The sequence below is a fragment of the Pseudonaja textilis genome, chromosome 1 (genome assembly GCF_049901715.1).
Source record: "Pseudonaja textilis isolate UNSWEBS1 chromosome 1, rPseTex1.2, whole genome shotgun sequence".
NCBI lineage: Eukaryota > Metazoa > Chordata > Lepidosauria > Squamata > Elapidae > Pseudonaja > Pseudonaja textilis.
The window spans coordinates 7726493-7749243 of NC_141990.1; the positions used below are offsets into that span (position 1 = coordinate 7726493).

Here is a 22751-nt window from a genome sequence, read left to right on the forward strand (position 1 = left end):
GAGGAGGAAGGTGTGTGGGATATGTTTGCCAGCTTGAGCAATTTGTAAAAACAATAAAAACAATAAAAAATAAATCACAATTAAATACATAGGCTCTCTTGATGGAAGGATAGCAATTGTGTTGGTTCCTGGAAGCTATTCTTTTATGCTTTCTGTGGTTAGGTCTTCCTGACTTTATGTTAACTTCGTTGTTGAGTTGTCTAATGTTGGTGCTAAATCGTTTGGTGTTGAGTTGTGGCATAGATTTAATCCTGACGCACACAGACTCCCGTATGGATCCATCACCGGCTTCAAAACATCTATCCAACAGATTTCCCCATAACCACAGCTTCACCCCTATCTCCCTGTTGTATATAGACATTTGCATACTCGTAATACTACGTTCCGATTGGACAATCACTACCGCCTAGCGATTGGTGGTTAACAACAGATTATGATTGGCCGCCCAAACGGCGGGAGGTTTAAAATAATGCCATTGGTTGCGAGCCGCGAGCAGCCGCTATAAAAGAGGCTGCTGCGGCTCGAGTTTAGTTGAAGTTACTGACAGTTAAATAAAGAGCTGAACCCAACTCGGTCTCGAGTCTATCTTGTTCCGGCGATAGAACACTCCCCTTTGGGATTTTTCTTTTCATGGAATGTGAAAATGTGCATCTAAAAATACCAACACATTCCAGTTATTCCATCTTTTTGTCTTGATCTGTTCCCCTTTCAGAAGTTGGCAGCCGAGTGCGAGAGCGCCGGCTATCCGGGCGTCCTCATCCCATATAAATGTGATCTCTCGGTGGAAGAAGAGATTCTCTCCATGTTCTCCGCCATCAAGACTCTCCACCAGGGCGTTGATGTCTGCATCAACAATGCTGGCTTGGCGCGGCCGGAACCTTTGCTGTCTGGCAAGACCGAAGGTTGGAGAACCATGATAGATGTGAGTAGAGGGGGGGAAAGGAATCTCTGGGGAACCTTCTCGACCCACCCGCAGAGGGTCAACTGATGCCAAAATGTTCAGCAGGCCAAGAAACTTCACGTTCCTCCACGTGGGCTGATGCACCCTTGACATCTTCCACAGTCAAATTTGTACTTGTACGTGGCTCTGTCGTTTTGGGTTTCCCAGCTCATCCAAGTGGTTGACAGCGCCAACATAACTGATTGATTTCTTGCTCCTTCCACTCTATCTCAACCACCATCTCCTTCTTCCTCTTTTGTATCATTTCTCTTTTCTTTCTCTTCCTCCTCACCCTTCTGTCCCTCTTCCTTCTGTTCTTCCTCAACCACCTCCTCCTCCTCTTCTTCTTTCTCTTCCTCTCATTATTTTTCTTCTGCTGCTCTACCCCAACCACCTCTTTTTCCATATACTTTTCCTCTCTTTTCTCATTGTTCTTCTCCTTCATCTTCACTTTCTCTTTGTCCTTCTTCTCCCTCTCCTTCGCCACCATTTCAACCTCAACCTCCTTCTTGTACTTTCTCCTTCTCCTACTTTGCTTTCTCCTTTGCCTCCATTTCAACTTCAACCTTCTTCTTGTGCTTTCTCCTCCTCCTCCTCCTCCTCTTCCTCCTCCTCCTCCTCCTCCTCCTCCTTTTTCCTCCATCTCCATCTTAACCTTCTTCTTGTGCTTTCTGATCCACCTTGTTGTCCATCTCAACCTCCTCCTTCTGCCTCCTTCTCCATCTCCATCTCAACCTTCTTCTTGTACTTTCTCCTCCTCCTCCTCCTCTTCCTCCTCTCTCCTCCATCTCCATCTCAACCTTCTTCTTGTGCTTTTTCCTCCTCCTCCTCCTCCTCCTCCTCCTCCTCCTCCTCCTCCTCCTCCTCCTCCTCCTCCTCCTCCTCCTCCTCCTTTCTCCTCCATCTCCACCTCAACCTTCTTCTTGTGCTTTCTCCTCCTCCTTGTTGTCCACTTCAACCTCCTTCTTCTGCCTTCTCCTTTTCCTTCCCTTTTTCCTCCATCTCAACCTCAACTTCCTTCATGTGCTTCCTCCTCCTCCTCTTCCATTTCAACCTCAACCTTCTTTCTTCTCTCCCTTCTCTTCCTCCTCCTCCTCCTTTGCCTCTATCTCAACCTCAACCTCCTTGTGCTTCCTCCTCCCCCTCTTCCCTGGAAGGAGGCATACTAAAGCATTGTTTGTTCATTTGACCTTTAGTGTTTTGTTCAAATTATTTACCTCAGGGGTCAGTGAACTGTTCAGGTATTTCCTCAATTAAACAATGGCAAAAGCTTTCAAATGCTCCCACACCTCCAACATCTCAGAGCTTCACCAGGCTGCACGACATTTTGACCTCTTTTTAAAATCTTGCACGATTTTTGCATTTATTATTATTTTTTGCACCCACCTCTTTTGGGCATCCAGAGAAGTATATCAGAATCTTGTAAGATTAGTTCTTCTCGCATATTTTCACCCGTTTATTTAAACTCCTCATTTATTGTTATCAAATACAACCCAACCTTTTATTACAGTCATTAACCAGCCGAAAGCAAATATAATTGCGGGCCTAAGAGGAAAAGAAAAATGGTAAAATAATTGAAAGCGTCTAAGCATAAGACCTTCATCTTCATTAAAAAGAAAATTTGATAGGACTGCAAATGCGGGAGATCTCCGAGAAGCCCACAGAGGTTGTTGCTGGCAGCATGGAAAGTTAGTTACAGGGATGGTAATTGCTAATTTATTTAAATTCAAAGTCCCTGATTGATTTTCTCAAGGCTTCTTCTCTTCATTGTTCTTCTCCCAGGTCAATATCTTAGCGGTCAGCATTTGCACGCGAGAGACTTACCAATCCATGAAGGAAAGAAACATTGACGATGGACACATCATCAACATTAACAGGTGGGGAAGTTGCACAAATGAACATTTATCATCTATCTATCTATCTATCTATCTATCTATCTATCTATCTATCTATCTATCTCTTATTTATCTATGTATCTCTCTCTCGCTTCTATCTATCTATCTATCTATCTATCTATCTATCTATCTATCTATCTATCTATCTATCTATCTATTATTTATCTATCTATGTATCTCTCTCTCGCTTCTATCTATCTATCTGTCTATCTATCTATCTATCTATCTATCTATCTTCTCTCTCTCTCTCTCTTGTCTATCTATCTCTATCTCCTGTCTGTCTGTCTGTCTGTCTATCTATCTATCTATCTATCTATCTATCTATCTATCTATCTATCTATCTCTATTTCTATCTCTATCTCTTATCTATCTCTATCTAGCTATCTAGCTATATCTATCTATCTATCTATCTATCTATCTATCTATCTATCTATCTATCTATCTATCTATCTATCTATCTATCTATCTATCTATCTATCTATCTATCTATCTATCTATCTATCTATCTATCTTTCTATCTATCTATCTATCTATCTACTTATCTATCCCTTCATATCTATCTATAATCTATCCATCCATCCATCTATCTACTCACTTGCTTATTTATTTAACTTATTTATTTATTTTCTGCCTTTATTGTTTTGATAAATAGTTCAAAGAGGCTAACTCCTCCTATTTTCCGCACAACAACCCTGCAAGGAAGGTTGGGCTGAGAGAGAAACAGTAACAGGTTCAAAGTCACCCAGCTGGCTTTCATGCCTAAGGCGGGACTAGCACTCTCAGTCTGCTAGTGATTGGTCCAAAGTCACCCAGCTGGCTTTCAGTAGAACTCATGGTGTCTGTCTGTCTGTCTGTCTGTCTGTCTGTCTGTGCATCTATCTATTTATCTGTGTATATACGTGCAATGTGAGTGTGTGTGTGTGTGTGTGTATTTCACTCAATAATTGCAGTGATTCGGCAAAAAAGGTCATAAACTGGGGCACCACTTATCAACTGCCTCGCTTAGCAACCTAAAAGGCCGGCTCAACTGTGGTTGAGGACTACCGACACTGAATATTTTCCCCTTCTTTTGCCTTTCCTTCCTCCTCCTGTGTGTCGTGTCCAGCATGAGTGGTCACAAGGTGGTCCAAGAGTCGGTCGTACACTTTTACAGCGCCACAAAGTACGCTGTCACGGCTTTAACCGAAGGGCTTCGGCAGGAACTAAGAGAAGCAAAGACACATATACGAGCCACGGTGAGTAACTCTGATCGGACACTCTGGCTTGCCTGAAGCCCAGGGTTCAATTCCCTACATCTTTGCCAAGCTCTGTGAGTCAGAAAAGATTTCTCTTTCCCAAAAGGGACCAGATCAGAATATCCTCATCATCGGACCAGGTTTATGGACATTCATGGTGCTAGTCCTCTTTGTTTGCACCCAATGCATACAGCATCGTTGGCAACTTTCTGGTCAGGCTGTGTTCAGAGACAGTCTATAGTAGTGTTTCTCAACCGTGGCCACTTTAAGGGGGGTGGACTTCAACTCCCAGAATTCCCCAGCCAGCATTCTGGGAGTTGAAGTCCACGCCTCTTAAAGTGGTCATGGTTGAGAAATGCTGGTCTAGAATTTCAATCACTCCCAGTCAGTGATTTTATTTATATTCACTCCCAATCCCCTATTTTATTTATAACTCTATTTATTCCATTTATTTATACATGGTTCCATGAATGTTTGGACATCAGCTCCAAAATGGGCTAGAGATTATAGGCGTGGCCAGATGATTTATGTGAAAGTGATTAAGATGTAGAATAGAATAGAATAGAAATTAGAATAGAATAGAAATTAGAATAGAATAGAAATTAGAATAGAATAGAATAGAAATTAGAATAGAATAGAAATTAGAATAGAAATTAGAATAGAATAGAAATTAGAATAGAAATTAGAGTAGAAATTAGAATAGAATAGAAATTAGAATAGAATAGAAATTAGAATAGAATAGAAATTAGAATAAAATAGAATAGAATAGAACAGAACAGAATAGAACAGAACAGAATAACTGAGTTGGAAGGGACCTTGGAGGTCTTCTAGTCCAACCCCATGCTAAGGCAGGAAACCCTGTATTTATTTGTAACATCTGATTGGAGTTAACTTAGATTTCTATGGCGATCCTCAGTCATCCAGGTCATTGGGGATTTTTTTTGCTGTGAAAACTTTCAGCTTCTCTTATAAGAAACTTCTTGGATGAGAAGTGAAACGTTTTCAGGGAAAAACCCAAGGAAGTCCAGTTGCTTTTTGGAAAAGCACCTTTAGGATTTACTTTTGATCTTTTATACATTCTTATAAATATACACATATATATGTACAATAGGATGCTGTTTTTCTTTTTTCCTGTTTTATTCTGGTTTGTTTTTTTTTCCTTAGTGTATTTCACCAGGTCTGGTCGAGACCGGATTCGCTTTTAAACTGCACGATAATGATCCGGAAAGAGCTGCGGCCATATATGAGAGTATTAGGGTAAGAAAAAAATCCCAAAGAGCTATAGAGGGGTAATTTTGTTAACAGAAATGTAAGTTTGTTTGTATTTTGGGTTTAAGAATAGGCACTTTCAACTTCTGGGCAGGGCACCCCAAAATTGGATGGGTTCTGGCGAAGGCAGGAAAAAAATCCCTACAATTCAACCTAAACTTATACAAATTTCATTGGGTTGATATAATTATAAGTAGTCCTTTTTTTAGTGACTGTAATGGCACTGATGTTATCAGTTATTATGGCTAGTCCTCACACTTACGATGGGCTCCGAGTTCACCCAGAGCCCGTCAGCTCCGAATATGCCTCTGCAGCCAGTCAGCTGGCCATGTCACCTTATCTCTGCTGCTTCCGGATCTGTATTTCTGCGTGTGTGCTGGCTGAGGGCTTTGGAATGACGCAGCAGAGCTGAGGATGGATTCTGCAACAACTCCGGGGCTGCTGGAACTGGCTCTTTTCATGTATTGATGTGGTGCCTATTGTTAAAGGAGGTTGGGGTACATATAGATGGTAATTAAGACTTAGGTTAAAACATGGTGAAGGTGACACCAGGTGGGGATCAGTTAGTGAGGGTCGGAATAGGGTAGGGATGTAGCCATGTTATAGGGTTAATAGCATTTAGGGATAATGGGTTAGGCCTGGCCAGAATTAGAACTGTGTATAGGCCTCGGTGTGGTTTGGTTTGACTCATGATAATGGTGATAAAAGGAAAGGGAGCAAATTCAAATCCAACTCTAACCTTGCCTGGCTTTTAGCCATTCTTCCCTGATTAGAGTATTTGTTGTTTGATGATATATTGAATAAACCATCATTGTCCTAAAGAGGAGCTGGAGTTTGGATTCATCTAAAGACAAATCTTCAATACCATCTCTACGGCCATGCCATCAAAATTAGGATGCTTTTGGCAACTGGCATGTATTTATAAAGGGTGCAGCATTCCTGGGATCACTTGATCAACATTATAGATCCTCCCAGCCGGCTTCTGACAAGCAAAGTCAATGGAGGAAGCAGGATTTGCATAATGACTGCATGATTCACTTAACAACTGCAGAGAATTGGCAAGAAAAGGTTGTAAAAACCGGACATGACTCAAATTAACAACTGCCTCGCATAGGAACAGAAATTCTGCTCCTAATTGCGGTCTTAAGTTGAAACTACCTGTCCCACAAAGCTTGTTGATAATTTCCCCCTTGAGACATTTTAGATTTTATTTGATAGTAGTTTTTGACATTTGGGGCTGGCATCTGGTAATGTATTTGTTCTAGCCAAAGGCAAGTTTCTCAGATACAGGTAGTCCTCAACTTATTTTAGTTTAGTTTACTTTATTTTATTGACATTGCAACTCGTACAATGAAAGTAAATACCATCTTCAGTGTATATTATGACTATGAAAATAAAGACACACATACTTCACATTCTATACATTGAGTTGAAAACCCTTGATACTGCATTATAACCAGGGGTGGGCTGCTGGGGGCTTTCAGAGGCTCAGGAGAGCCTCTAGCTAAGACTTTGTGGGGCTCCGAGAGCCCCCAATAACTTCAGAAAGACAAGCAGCAAGGGAAAGCTCTTAATAGGCTTAATTGAACTTCTGGGCATTCAGCCAAGAGCATTTCACACCTCATAAAAGCGTTGCAAGCTAGATAAACAATCCACTCAGTGCTTACCAGGGAGAGCCATTGAGAAAATTAGATAACATAGCCACTAGCCTCCAAGGGGATTAATTCCCAAATAATAAGAATCACGTTGTCAACTCATAAAATATTTCTATGGTCTTTTTAGAGTTGCCAACAGAAAGGAGAGGAAAGCAATGCAGCAGCTTGCAAAACCAAAACTACATTCCACAAATGTTTTCAAAGATAGGAACTAGGTGACTGAAGTTTCTGCCTCACAAAATTCTAACTGGAGAGCATGATTGATGACTCTTGGCTATGGATGTGTCCCATTGGAGAATATGAATTATGATACACCCAGGGGGTGGGGGAGAACCAGGGTCAAGGGTGACAATGAATGATGTGCCTCAGAGTCAGCTGCACCCAGGAAGTGCTGGACTGTTTAACTCCCAATAAATCCTTTTGAAGTTTTGGAAGTTTGGCTCGAGACTCATGATTTAAATGGGGGGTAACTGCCAGAATCCTGACACACGTAACTCACCAGAAACCCCACTAAGACTCCAAGATCCCTCTCACAGTCATTGCTATTAAGCCTGGTTTCACCCAGTCTTTTATTTAAGTATTAAATGCATGAAATAATAAACAACTTTTTGGTGTATATCTGTTTTTTTTTAGGTAATTAGGGCAAAGAAGTGATGTCGAGTTGGCCACACCCAGCCAGTCACATGACCACCCAGCTACACCCACCTAGACAGTCATTAGGGCAGAGAGCCCCCTTGCTAAAAAAATTGGAGCCCACCCCTGCTTATAACCATTTGTTTAGTGACTGTTCAAAGTTAGATCAGTGCTGAAAAAAGCGACATCACCTTTTTTCACAGTTACAACTGTTGTAGTGTCCCAGTGGTCAGGTGATCCAAATTTGGACGTTTGGCAACTGGGTCATAGTTATGACGGTTGCAGTCATGTGATCACCTTTGCGACCTTTTGACAAACAAGTCAATGGGGAAGCCAGATTCACTTAACAACTGTGTTGCTCCTTCTGACCCAAATCCTTTTCCAATAAAACAAACAATAACCAAACCTTTTAATGAGTCTTACGAATCCCCGGTTAAAAGGCTGCTGCAAACTAATTAACTTTGATAAGCACAAACCCCGCCAAAACTGTGCCAAGAATAACAGATAAGAAATGTTTCACAACACAAGAGTCTTCAAATGCCAACTTAAGATACTGCAATGTCCACGAGGCTGGAGTTTCAAAATGAACGTCCAATTCACAGCTGGCTTTTATCTTCTTGAAGGAGGGGCCATTACCTTGCAGCCTTACTCCCGAGTTGCCCGTGCTGCTGCAGCTGCTCTTTCCTACGAGCAGCCCTGCGCACACACGCACTTGGCACAGGCTCCTCGGGAACCTCCTCATCGCTGCTGCCAGCCCCCACAATCTCTGAAGGCCGCAGTCCACTCCCTAATGGTCCTGGCCCCTCATCTGAGTCCTCGCTCTCCTCAGCCGTCTGCACCTGCTGCCGGCTAACCACAGCTGTTGCTGACTTAACATCCACAGTGATTCACTTAACAACTGGGGCAAGAAAGGTTGCACAAGGGGGCAAAATTAACTTAACAACCTGCTGAGCACAGGAAATTTTGGGTGGTTGCAAGTTGAGGACTACCTGTAATTACCTACAAATTAGGTGCCCTTGTAACTTCACTGATAAGAATGAAAGATGGAATTGAAGACAAGAAAATTAGCAAGAGACGGAAATGGCTGCAGAGAAGGCTGCAGATCGACGGCTTTTTGAACTTTTTTTTTTTTGTAAAGTCTAAGCATGCTGGCTGGGGAATTGTGGGAGTTGAAGTCCACAAGTTTTAAAGTTGTCAAGGCTGAGAAACACAGTGCTCCATAGCCCAGGTTAGAGGATCGACCAGTTTGAAGACCTCAAGGGAAAGAGAAGACGCCATTTCATACGGCATCCTGGTTGACCACTTGTAGACTTAGGACATTCTTCCAGAGGTTTAGCTTGAATTGCCTTCTTTATTTTAACCCTTTGGATTCATTCCTGACCCGGGGAGGGAAGGGAAGGGGAGGAGGTAACAGTGCTTAAGACCCTTCCTTCTTTTGTTTGGAAGAAATGCTAGTATTTCTCCCTTACTTATTTTTTTTCTCTGGCTAATCATATCCAAATTGTTTAGCGGTCCTTTCTCACCATATTGGTAGACTTGAATTTGCCACTGTCCCTTTGGAATGATGATGCTTCAAACTGGATATAGGTTTCCAAGCGCAGCCCGTCTGTCTTCTTCCTTCCCTTTCCCTTTTCCTTCTTCTCTATTCCTGCTCTTCTTCTTTTTCCATTCCTTTCCCTTGTTCTTCCTTCGTGATCCCTTCTCCTTCCTCTTTCCCTTCCTTCTTTCCATCCCTTCTCCCTTTTTCTCTTCCCTCTTCCTATTTTTCTCCCTTCCTCTTTCTCCTCTTTCTCCTCCTCCTCTTTCTCCTCCTTTCCTTCTCCTTCTCCCTCTCCCTCCTCCTGTTCTTCTTCTTCTCCTCCTCCTTCTTCCATCTCCGCTTTTTGTGCTTTCTTTTTGCTTTCTTTTTCTCTTTTTTCCTTCCCTCCTTTCTGTCTTTCTTCTTCTTTCTTTCTTTTCCTTTTTCCTTCCTTCTTTTTCTTTCTCCCTTCTTTTCTCTCTTTGATCCTTTCTTTCTTCTTTCTTTCTTCTTTCTTTCTTTCTTTCTTTCTTTCTTTCTTCTTTCTTCTTCCTCTTCCTTCCTTCTTCTTTTCTTTTCTTTCTTTCTTTTTCATCTTCTCTTTCTTTCTTTCTTTCTTTCTTTCTTTCTTTCTTTCTTTCTTTCTTTCTTTCTTCTCTCTCTCTTCTCTTCTCTTTCTTCCTTCCTTCCTTCCTTCTTTTCCTTCCTTCCTTCCTTCCTTCCTTCCTTTCTCCTCCTCCTCCTCCTTCCCCCCCTCCTTCTTCCACTTTTTCCTACCTTCTTTTTCTCCTCCTTCGGATAAAGGAGAATATTGGTAGCTCAGGATTGAAACATGGGGTCCTTGGTGCTCTCTGAGCTTGGTTGTTTTCTTGCAGTCGTTTCATAACCCGACTAGGTAATACCATCAGTCACTGGATCCTTCGTCTCTTTCTTTTCTACTCTCCCCCTCTCCCCTCCTCTTTCCCCTTCCCCATTCCTTCTCCTCCCTTCTCTTCCCCCTCCTCTTTGTTATCCTTTTGGCTGTTTCTGGTTAGAAGGAGGGCATCATTGCACATACTCATTTTGTTTCTGTGGGAGAGAACAGTTGTATTTGAGAGAGATTATTGGCATGTGTAGATACGAGATTGATTTTATAAATGGGTTAGCCAAGACTTAACTTCAAGGTAATCTGCCAAGAAATTCATAATCTGAGTAGACCTTTGCACTTCCTGCCTGTTCCTTCCTTTTCAGCAACTTCTATTCTTAGCAAGAACGCCCTCTTCGCTCATCAGTAATTTCAGGAAAAAACCAAAACCCTTCAGTTTTACTGTCAGTAAATTGGATACATGCAAAAGGGGAAATCAATTGATTTTGCAACCAATTTTATAGTCCTTTAGTTAGAAGTCATTCATTCAATGAATATAAATTTAGGCTTTTGTCTTATCCTTTTTTGGTAACTGGCTTCTGGCTGATATTGTATACGCAGATACATACATGTCTTTGTTTCACACGTGTAAGTGTACCACACACTTGAGGTTGTGTTTGTTTACTTCATTTCTGTTCTACCTATGATAATACCTTGGCAGGATAGAGTCAAGTTATTACACAATAGATTTACAAATAAAATACACCCTCAATCCACTTTAAAATAACTAAATGCAGGAAACCATTAAAAGAAATCAACAAATGTTATTTTCAGAAAGTTAAAAAACCTTTTGGAAAAATATAGTTTTAATGCCTTTAATAACGTTGAGTGGATTGCAAAGCTATTCTGCCTTGGAATGAATGCTGAGCCTTATTACTAACTTGGAAGCTTTGGCTAAACTGCAGAGATCTTTCAACTATTTTGGCAAACAGACATGAATCAGGAGTAATGTGGGGTTAGAATTGTGCGTCTTTCTAGACTTCTTGACTCCACCTTCCCTCTAGCCCTGGATAGAAAGCTGATTGTGCTTCCAGATTTCCTCAACTCTGGGGCATAGTTAGGTAATTTTGGACTCTGAACTGTGAGGTTATGCTAGTACATTGAGAGGGAAGGTTGATGGCACAGTGCAATGTTCCACAAGCTTGGTGATTTAAAACTGTGTGGACTTTGACTCCCAGAATCCCCCAGCCAGTGTGCTTAAAGTTGAGTGAACTATTAACTCCCAGAATCCACCTGCCAGGGCGTTTGAAGATGTGTGGGCTTCAATTCCCAGAACCCCCCAGCCAGTGTGGTTAAAGTTGCATTAACTTCCACTCCCAGAATCCCCCAGCCTTCAAGTTTATGGAGATTCTCAGTCCTCCAGGTCATGGTTATCCCATAGGTGCTATTTTCAGGAGGCAACTGGAATTTTCTTTGTTTTTCTTTTCTTTGAAGACGTTTCACTTCTTATCCAAGAAGCTTCTTCAGTTCTGACTGGATGGTGGGGAATGGAAGGATTTATACCCCTTGCAGACAGCTGGTCATTTGCATCCTTTTAGAGAGTCCTTGAGGCCACTTGGAAGTTTTATCTGTGTCCTGGTGGGGGGAGGCAACTGAGTAGGGCAAATAGTTCCTGTAGTCTGCATTTTTTCCCCCTGGAAATCCATTTATTCCTACACCTTCCATTCCTCACCATCCAGTCAGAGCTGAAGAAGCTTCTTGGATGCGAAGTGAAATGTCTTAAAAGAAAAAAACAGGAAAAGTCCAGTTGCTTCCTGACAAAGCGCTCTGTGGGACTCCAGCCTGGGCATGGCTAGTCTAGTGAAGAGAAGGACCAGAGGAGACAGGATAGCAGTCTTCCAATATTTGAGGGGCTGCCACAGGGAGGAAGGGGTCAAGCTATTTTCCAAAGAAGGCCGGACAAGGAATATTGGATCGAAACCGAACAAGAAGAGATTCCACCCGGAAATAAGGAGAAATTTTCTGAAAGTGAGAACGATCAACCAATGGAACAGAAGTTGCCTTCGGAAGTTGTGGGAGCTTCATCACTGGAGGCTTTCAAGAAGTCTGTGTGCTTTAAAAGATATGGGCATCAATTCCCAGAATCCCCCAGTTGGTGTGCTTGAAGTTGTGTGAACTTCAACTCTCAGAACCTCCCCCCCCCAGCCAGCATCCTTGAAGATGTGGACTTCAATTCCCAGAATCTCCCAACTTTAAGCCATGTGGACTTCAACTCCCAGAATCCTGCTGGCTGAGGAATTCTGAGTGTTGAAGTCCTCACATCTTAACGTTGCTAGTCTTGGAAAAAGATGGTAGCTAATGACACCAGTGTTTGAATCCTCTGCGTATCAGAAAGAGGAAGTTTCTGGCCTGATTTTTATCAATTTTCTAAGTAACATTGCGGCCAGGGAATTGCTCTAGCTCTGTAGGACTGCTTGGACCCATCCACAAGGAGGAGCGTTCGAGAAGTCCCTGATGGACAAGCTAGAAATTAGTGTCAAACTTTCAGAAATGCAATGACTTCTGAAATCTCAGCTTGGCCATAGAGAAGGGGAGGATGGTGGAGAAGGGCTGGCTGGGGCAGGGGTGTCAAACTGTGAGATGTGTCAACTCATAAAATATTTCTGTGGTCTTTTTAGAGTTGCCAACAGAAAGGGAGTGGGGAGAAAGGGGTTTGGAAAGAGCAGTGCGGCAGCTTGGAAATCAAAAGTGCATTCCACAAATGTTTTCAAAGATAGTAACTAGGTGACTGAAGTTTCTGCTACACAAAATTCTAACTGGAGAGCATGGTCGATGATTCTTGGCTATGGATGTGTCCCATTGGAGAATATGAATTATGATACACCCAGCGGGGTGGAGGGAAAACCAGGGTCAAGGGTGACAATGAATGATGTGTCTCAGAGTCGGCTATACCCAGGCAGTGCCAGACAGTATAACTTCCAATAAATCCTTTTGAAGTTTTGAAAGTTTGGCTCGAAACTCATTATTTAATTGGGGGTCACTCCCGGTATCCTAACAGCATGCTTAGATGCGGCGCGTGGGGCCGCTGTGGGAACAGCAAAGGACTGGTGCCTGTGCCAGCGGAAATGGAGCTTGGAAGAGCAGTGATGGCCTCCCGAAACCCTCTATCAGTGAATAGGGAGCTCCATTTTTGCTGGCGGAGGGCTAGCAAAACAAACTATAAACAAAAGAAAAAGAGAAATGTTCCCCTCACTTTGTATTTGAGCATGCAAGAAGGGACAGGAAAGGAGAAAGGGAAAGAAGAAAGAAAAAAAGAAGAAGGGAAGATGGGAAGCGAGCGAGGAAGGAAAAAGAAGGAAATAGAGTAGAGTAGAGTAGAATAGAAATAGGAACAGAATAGAAATAGAATGGAATGGAATGGAATGGAATTAGAATAGAATAGAATAGAATAGAATAGAATAGAATAGAATAGAATAGAATAGAATAGAATAGAATAGAATAGAATAGAATTCTTTCTTGGCCAAGTGTGATTGACACACAAGGAATTTGTCTTGGTGAAAATGCTCTCAGTGTACATAAAGAAAAAATAAAATACATTCATCAAGAATCATAAGATACAACACTTCGTGATAGTCATAGGTTACTAATAAGCAATCAAATCATACTAGGAAACAATAAAAACAATACAAGTTGTAAAGATACAAACAACATGGATATAGCCATAAGTGGGAAGAGAGAGATACTTGTAAGTAAGGAAAGAGAAGAAGGAAGAAGGAAGGAGAATGAAGAGGGAAGGAAAAAGAAGGGAAGGAAAAAGAAGGGAAGGAAGGAAGGGAAAAAGGAGAAGGAAGAAGGAAGGAGAAAGGAAAAAGAAGGGAAGGAAGGAAGGGAGAAAGGAGAAGGAAGAAGAAAGGAAAAAGAAGGGAAGGAAGGGAGGGAGGGTCTGAAAGAAGCTCTGCCTTAGCACTTGGTCACCACAGGTACCCCTGACACAAGAGATGTTGAGCTGGCCACGCCCATCTCCCCCCATCAAGCGCAACCCTGATGCAGCCCTCAATGAAATCGAGTTTGACTCCCCTGGGTTGAGGCGACCTTTCCAAAATCATCTGGAAGTTGTTTCCTATTTCATGATCCGTTACGCATAAATACATACTCCAACCCTGGAAGTTTTTAAGAAGAGGCTGGACAACCCTTTGTCTGAAGTGGTTACAGGGGGTCCTGCCTGAGCAAGGGGGTTGGACTAGAAGACCTCTAAGGTCCCTTCCAATTCTGATATTCCATTAATCTTTTCTGCATTCTGTTTCTGTCTCTTTCCTAGTGTCTAAAAGCTGAAGATATGGCCAACGCTGTAATATATGTTCTCAGCACTCCACCTCATGTACAGGTAGGACTTTCTGGCTATTTTTTATTTTGTAAATGGGTGGGATGAGGGGAAATTATTTCTATGATGGTCCCTGGGGGAGGAAATGGCATCCCACACACATCCCTGCAAGTGCTGTGCTGCAAAAATTATTCTGACTTTATGGAATCACTAATGCAAGGATGCTATGATGTCACTAGTGCAATGACATCATCCTGTGCATAATGTTGGCGTGCTTCTATCAGGTTCCTGTTGTTACAGACAGTCCTTGACTTACAATTATTTGTGTTCTGACCAAGGCTTTCGAGAGCGTAATTACACACAAACAATCCCTCGAGATAAGCACCCACCTTTCTTTCCTGTGAAGTGCTGCCAATAACAGAAGTATCCAATGAACTAGAAACAAAACCAACGGAAGTACAAAGAGCTTCAAAAATCAATCTGAACCGAACGAACAACTTTGCTTCCTGCAAAGGTTTCTTCACCTTTGCCTGTCCTTTATACCTTTCGGGAGGGGCAATCACCTCCCAGCCTTACTTCCAAGTCGCTCCTTTTGTTTCAGCTGCTCTCGCCTTCCAGCAGCTCTGTGCACTGGGAACAGGCTCCCCTGGGTCCTCTGACTCGCTGCTGCCAGACTCCAGAGGCTCCGGAGTCACTACCCCACTCCCAGATGGTCCTGGCCCCATCTCTGCATCGTCCAAGTCCTCTCCAGACTCACAGACTGATCCCGGTTCTTCCCCACTGTCCGATTCCACGGCCGTCGGCACAGGCTGCCGGCAAATCACAACAATTTGTTTTGGGACCATTCGAAGTTAGAACACCAGTGAAAAAAAAGTGATGTGTGACTGTTTTTCACACTTACGACCATCGCAGCATCTGCATGATCAAAATTAGGACGCTGGGCAGCTGATGCATATTTATGACGGTTGCACTGTCCTGGGGGTCATATGATCCCCTTTTGTGACGTTCTGACCCACAAAACCAATGGGGAAGCCAGATTCACTTAACAGCCGTGTTAGTAAATTGACAACTGCAGCGATTCACTTAACAAACGTGCCAAGGAAAGTTGTAAAATGGGGAAAAAAACTTACTTAACTGCCTTGCCTAGCAAACAGACATTTTGGGCTCAATTATAGTTGTAAGTATTATTTCCCCCATTGCTGTTATCCTCCTTATTAATTTACATTTCTCAGCCACCGCTTTAAATTTGCCTTTTTTAGATTCACTGACTTGATAGAGCAGGGTGTCAGCGTTCCAGCAAACCTCCATTCCGCCCAATAACTCCAAGACAGGCATCTTCTCAAAAGGTCCTTTTATTTGGATAGTAACAGGCACAACTGGGGAATCCCGAGTCTGAAAGTTCCCGTTCTGACCCATGTCCTCTCCCGACAGATCAAACCCACAAGTTCAAAAGGAACAAAAACCTTGTTAATGCTTTCACAAAATAATTAGCTGTGATAAGCACAAGCCTTGCCAAACTGTGCAAGGCTTGCCAAAAGATAACAGACAAGAAATAATTTGCAATGCAAACTCAAGATACTGTAATGTCCACGAGGCTGCAGTTTCAAAAGGTTTGTTTCACAGCTGGCTTTTATCTTCTTGAGCCATTACCTTGCAGCCTTACTCCCGAGTCGCCCGTGCTGTTGTAACTGCTCCAGTGTGGCAGCATGGGATCTCAATATCACTTCCAAAGCTGACACAGAGGTCCCAAAACTGTGGGCCACAGTTCACTAACAGGCAGCACCCTATTTGCAACTGGGCCGCGTGAGAGACCTGCTGGGGTGTGTGCACGTGCGTGCAATTTTCACACTTTCGATCATTGCAGCATTCCCCATGATCACGTGATTTAAATCGGGATGCTTGACAATGGACTCATGTTTACGACGGTTGCTGTGTCTTGGAATCACCCGACCGCCCCCTTTGGCGATCTTCTGACAAAGTCGATGGGGAAACTGGATTCGCTGAACAACCATGGGGCTAATTTAAGAATTGCAGTGATTCGTTTAACGAAGGCGGCGGAAGAAGTCGTAAACATGGGGTAGAACTCACTTGTAACAAATTTCCCACCCAGCCATGTCAATTTGGGGGTCCGTTGTGGTCGTAAGAAGGGGTGGGATTCAAAAATCCCAACAACCGGTTCTCTGCCCGGTTACTGGGTGGGTGTGGCCTATCGGAACTTCCTGGAGGACTGTTTTTTTTCCCTTCCCCAGAGTCTGGAGGCTTCCCTCGGGCCTCTGGGAGGGTGAAAATGGCCTCTCCCGGGCTCCGGAGGCCCTCTGGAAGTGGGAAACAGGCCCATTTCTGGACTTCTGGAACTTCTGGGAGGCCCGATTTCTCCCTTCCCAGAGCCTCCGTGTGGACCCTGCACTGCATCCAAAACGGGCCATGTGGAGACTCCTGAGACAGGAGGAGAAAGCAAGGCCAGCCGGTCGGTTTGACTATCGGTTCGATGAATCAGATGTAAATTTAACATCCGGTTCAGTTGAACCAGTCCAACCGGCTGAATCCCACTCCTGGTCTTAAGTTGAGGACAATCCGCACTCTGCTCCATTTCACCTGGTGTCGGTGACCAAACTCTCTTTGTGTCTTCCAGATCGGCGATATTCAGATGAGACCCACCGAGCAAATGTCATAGCTGAGGAAGAAGAGGATGGCACAGCCTTTCTCAAAACAGGGTTTTCTTCAGATGATCCAGTGACTTTCTAAGGGCCTCATGGGGGAAGGCCCTGACCCACAGCCCCTTCGGCCATCTCGGTCTCCTCAGCTGAGCTGACCTCAGTGGAAACTGACAGGAAAAAAAAATCCAGTCCTCGCCATAATTCCTCCACTCATCCTTGGTTCTGTCCACCATGGTTAATTTGTAAGCCACCATTCCCAGTGCACCACGTCCATGTCACCGGATTCTGATGTTTTTGGGAGAAAGGGACCAACGGCGGATCCAGATGACGAACATTTCATGAGCTGATTCCTTCAGCTACCCTTTGTGACTTGCAACCAATGTACGGTTTTTCTGGAAATGCATTGAAACCGAAACGCTACCTGTTTTTTTCTTCCTAGGTCTGTGATGGTGGACCAGATGGTGCACGCAGGGACATCTCTCTCTGGGCACGCCAGCTGTTGTGATGTCGCCCATTGCTCTTCCAGGTTCCAGCACTCGCTGGTCAGCTGGTCTTTGCGCGCATGGGAGTGCCGGAAACTAGAAGAGCATCTCCCAGTGAGCAACATGCACACCAGACACCGGGTCTTCCAGGTTTTTAAGGTGCATGTGTGTACGAAGACTAGCTGGCCAGCAGGCATGCGTGTTAAAAGCCGGCTGGCCAGCCGGTTTTCCGGCTTCTAACGTGCACACATACACGTTAGAAGCCGGGAGACCAGGTAGCCGGTGCCAAAAAGATTAACCACCAGTGTCCTAGGTGGTCATACCCCAAAATGTTAAAAAAAGAATATTTTCCCTCTTCTGGGCACTGAGGAGTGGCCTTCAGACCCATTAAAGGAGAATGAAACGAAATCCAGCTAGCTTAGAAGCGATTTCCATTCACTTAGAGCAGAGGTGGGCTGGGATCGTAGGTTCAAATCTTCACAGCGTTTTGGTTGATCTACAGGCAGTCCTCCACTTACAACAGTTCATTTAGTGACCAAAGTTACCACGGCACTGGAAAATGCGACTTGTGACCGTTTTTTAAACAGTTATGACCTCGGAGTATCCTCCTGATCGTGGGATCGAAAGTCAGATGCTTGGCCATTGACTCACATTTGTGACGGTTGCCATGTCCCAAGGTCATGTGATCGACCCCCTTTTGTGACCCTCAAGCAACGTTAATGGGGGAAGCCCAATTCACTTAACAACCGGGTGACTCACTATAACAACTGCGGTGATTCACTGTACAGCTGTGGCAAGAAGACTTGTAAAGTTGGGGCAAAACTCACTCAGTACTTATTTCACTTAGCAACAGAAGTTTTGGGCTTAATTGTGGTTGTAAGCCGAGGACTAGCTGTCTGTGTGTGTGTGTCTATATATATATATATATATATATATATATATATATATAGAGAGAGAGAGAGAGAGAGAGAGAGAGAGAGAGAGAGAGAGAGAGAGAGAGACTAAATCTTGAGTTCTGGAGCTGCAGAGGAAGGCAATACAGGTGGTCCTTGACTTACAACCATTCCTTTAGTGACCGAAGTGACAATGGCACTGAAAAAAGGGACTTGGTCCTCACACTTACGACTATTGTAGCATTTCCTGTGGTCACGTGATCGGGGCACTTACTAACTGGCATGTATTTATGATGGTTGCACCGTCCCTGGGACCTTTGACGACCTTCCCAGCTGCCTTCGGACAAGCAAACTCAACGGGGAAAGTCAGATTCACTTAACGATGGGAGCGATTCGTTTAACTGTGGCAAAAACGGTTGTAAAATGGGGCATGACTCACTTAACAATGGCTTCACTCAGCAAATGTTGGGCTTGATTTTGGTGGTAAGTTGAGCACTAGATCATAGATCTATAGATCTGCGTAGATCTACTAGTTGTAGATCTATAAATCTACTCGGTGGGTACGGGTGCCTGTAAGGGAATCGGAAAAATTCATGGTGGCTGCAACTATACAATCCAAACCTTGGCCCTTTTATGCATGTAACAAGGGGCGGGGCGGGGCTCTGATTGTACAGGTAGTCCTCAATCTATGACCATAATGGAGCCCAGAATTACAGGTAGTCCTCAACTTAGTAACAGTTCATTTAGTGACCGTTCAAAGTTACAACAGCACTTTAAAAAGTGACTTATGATCGTTCTTCACAGTTACAACCTTTGCCTTATCCCCATGATCATCTGATCAAAATTTGGATGCTTGACAATTGACTCATACTTATAACGGTTGCAGTGTCCCGGGATCACGTGATCTACTTTTGCGACCTTCTGACAAAATTTTGGGCTCAGTTGTGGTTATAAGTGGAAGGACTGCCTGTATGTACTGTTGTAAGTAGTTGCGGTCATCAGGCAAGGCATCGCCCAATCAGATTCGAAGTTATGAACAGTATTTATGGTGCTCATTGAGCACAGAAATTGTTAAGCGAATCCAGCGGCCATTAAGTGAATATGGCAGTCATTAAGTGAAACCCTTTTTCCCAACAAGAAAAGTCTTGCTGGAAACGAGAAGTAAATCCAACACCAACAACTAGAATAGAATTGAATAGAACAGAATGGAATAGTTGGAAGGGACCTTGGAGGTCTTCTAGTCTAACCCCCTGCTTAGGCAGGAAATCCTATACCATTTCAGACAAAGGATTATCCAATCTCTTCTTAAAAACCTTCATAACCTGGAGCATTTACAACTTCTGGAGGCAAGTACTGATTAATTGTTCTGTCAGGAAAATCCTCCTTAGTTCTAAGTTGCTTCTTTCCAGGGGTGGGATTCAAATTTTTTAACAACCGGTTCTGTGGGCGTGGCTTAGGTGGTGGGCGTGGCTTGGTGGTCATGTGACTGGGTGGACATGGCTTGGTGGTCATGTGATTGGCTGGGCGTGGCCAACTCAATATCACTCACATCGAGGCACGCATCTCCTCGCCTGGCCTCTCATGACTGTGGGGGTGCTGCAACAGTCGTAAGTGTGAAAAATGGTCATAAGTTACTTTTTTCAGTGCCATTGTAACTTTGAATGGTCACTCCACACAAGCAAAGTACCAGCAAAGGAGGGGGAAAAATTCCAGAGAAGTTCCTGAGACAGGAAGTGTAGTCCTGCCAAGAATGTAATAAGGGTCAACGGAGAGGCAATTTCTGTAAGCAACTCCAGAATGTTTCCTTCCTGCCTTCCTTACAGGATTAGCCCAGGAATTTCTTCTAACAACCGGTTCTCCGAACTGCTTAGAATGTTAACAACTAGTTCTAGCAAATAAGTGCAAACCGGTAGAATCCCACCCCTGCTCCTTTCCTTGATGAGTTTCCACCTGTTGCTTCTTGTCCTGCCTTTAGGTTCTTTGGAGAATAGCTTGACCCCCTCTTCTTAATTATAATAATAATAATACACAAGCTGCAATAGCCATAAAAGTGAGCCGGTTGCCAAGCCCCACAAATGCCATCCCATGATCATGTGTGTGGCTGGGGCCACCGTAATTTTGAAAATGAGTTGGCTGTAAGCTCTGGGAGATCTGTTGTAATTTCGAATGGTCTTTAAAGTTAAGCGACTAGTCATAAAGTCAAAGGCTACCTGTACAATTGTGACTGTCATCTTGTCCTTTTAAAGCAGCCTTACTTTCCCTCGGCAGACAATTCCCAACTTTGTGAAGGAGCAACGACATTGTTCCAAGTGCCAATGACGTTGTGTGCCCTGGTCATTTTCACAAAAACGTCACAAATGCATAACTTCCGCCCCTCCTTCCACACTTCGGGACACCTATGGGCAATAATCATTATTCTTTGTGTGTGTTGTGTTGGGAATTGTGCAAGCATCTGCCCCTTTGTATTATTTTAAACAGAATAATAACTCTATCATAGGATTTTAATATGTTTTATTCTGATGTTTTGTTACTTTGTATTCTGCGTTTTATATGTATATTATAAATATATATATTATATTTTAATATATATATTTACAAATAGCTCCAGGCACTGAACATACTCATTACAGGTAGTCCTCAACTTATGACCACAACTGAACCCCAAATTTATGTCGCTAAGTGAGACATTTATCCCATTTTAGAATTCCTTGCCACAGTTGTTAAGTGAATCATTGCAGTTGTTAAATTAGTAATCTGGTTGTTAAATGAATCTGGCTTCCCCATTGACTTTGCTTGTCAGAAAGTTAGAAAAGTTGACCGTATGACCCCGCGACACTGCAGCACTCATAAATATGAACCAGTTGTCAAGCATCTGAATGTAAATCACGTGACCATGGGGATGCTGCAACGGTCATAAGTCTGAAAAATGGTCATCAGTAACTTTGGACGATCACTTGGTGAACCGTTGTAAGTCACGAACTATCTATATACCTTCCTCCTCCTATTTTCCCCACAACAACCACTGTCTGAGGTGAGTTGGGCTGAATGAGTGATTGGCCCCCAAGTCACCCAGTTGGTTTTCATGCCTAAAGTGGGATTAGAACTCAGCATCTCCTGGCAATTGCCCCAAAGTCAGCCAGTCAGTTTTCATGCCTAAGGCAGGATTAGAACTCAGCATCTCCTGGTGATTGACCCAAAGTCAGCCAGCCAGTTTTCATGCCTAAGGCAGGATTAGAACTCAGCATCTCCTGGTGATTGGCCCAAAGTCAGCCAGTCGGTTTTCACCCCTAAAACAGGATTAGAACTCAGTATCTCCTGGTGATTGGCCCAAAGTCAGCCAGTCAGTTTTCATGCCTAAAGCGGGATTAGAACTCAGCATCTCCTGGTGATTGGCTCAAAGCCAGCCATGTCTAAGGCAGGATTAGAACATGTCAGATGTCGCCAAACAGCTGCTCTGTTTGGGTAGTTTTGAAGTACAAAGATGATGGTAGCTTCCCTTATCTCATTAGACAACCGGATGGCTTGCTGACTGGGGAATTCTGGGAGTTGAAGCCATATATATATATATATCTTTTAAGTTGCTAAGCTTGCTAAGGTTGAAAAATACTGGCTTGTAAAGATCAAGTTGATGCTTGAGGGCCAAAAATTCTTTTTAAAAAAAAAATCCTATGACACCTGCAAAACAGGGGCAGGATTTGGACGGCCCAATCAGATTTGCTGTTTTGTCTTTTTGGACCCCTGCCCACTCCCATGGACATCCCTATAAATGGAAGCACACGTACACACAAACAAAGGTGTATTTTAATAACCCGGCTCCATCATTCCATCTGCAGGCAAACATGCAATACTTTTCCTCATTAGGAGTTGCGAAATACTAACATGGGAACATTTTTTTTTGTTTTTGTTTTTTAAACTGGCATGAACTGAACAAACATTTTGACAAATGAACAGACATCGAGTTAATATTTCGTAAAAGACTTAATGTCCCCATCCTGCCACATGTTTACCAAGAAATAAGGCTCACTTTCAGCCTGGCGCCCGTAAATTCAGCCCAAATGGGTCAGTTTTATTTATTTTTTTTATTTTCTGGTTGTATTCAGAGCAGAGCTGAAAGCCGGGGGGAAAAAAACTTGGTGGGTTGCCTAAGGTGAATGGAGAATTTTCCTCGCCAAGGCCAGCCTCGGAACCAGCTTTCCTAATTTAATCTCGGCTGCCACGCTTGCCTGCTTCTGTTTTAGCGTCGAAAACATGTCCCTGTAGCAAATTCAGGGGACTGTTTCTAAATCAATCCCACTGGACTTAGGACCGAGTAGGATGCAGTTAATGATTTAAAACTTCTGCTGCTAAAGATTTGTTAAAAATTAAACTCTGCAGGAAATAGGACGAAAACCCACCCAAAAAACTCCCC

General features: G+C 43.3%; 1 protein-coding gene across 1 annotated transcript in view; it reads left to right on the forward strand.

The window, feature by feature from the left end:
- The window catches only part of DHRS11 (dehydrogenase/reductase 11), a 42367-nt gene extending 21519 nt beyond the window's left edge, over window positions 1-20848 (forward strand). Inside the window, exons 2-7 of the mRNA XM_026710275.2 lie at window positions 713-922; window positions 2723-2817; window positions 3941-4070; window positions 5235-5327; window positions 14309-14374; window positions 16944-20848. Coding sequence (XP_026566060.1) covers window positions 713-922; window positions 2723-2817; window positions 3941-4070; window positions 5235-5327; window positions 14309-14374; window positions 16944-16985 — 636 coding nt within the window. The 3' untranslated portion in view covers window positions 16986-20848. The remainder of the gene's footprint in view (window positions 1-712; window positions 923-2722; window positions 2818-3940; window positions 4071-5234; window positions 5328-14308; window positions 14375-16943) is intronic.
- Window positions 20849-22751: the final 1903 nt, after the last annotated feature.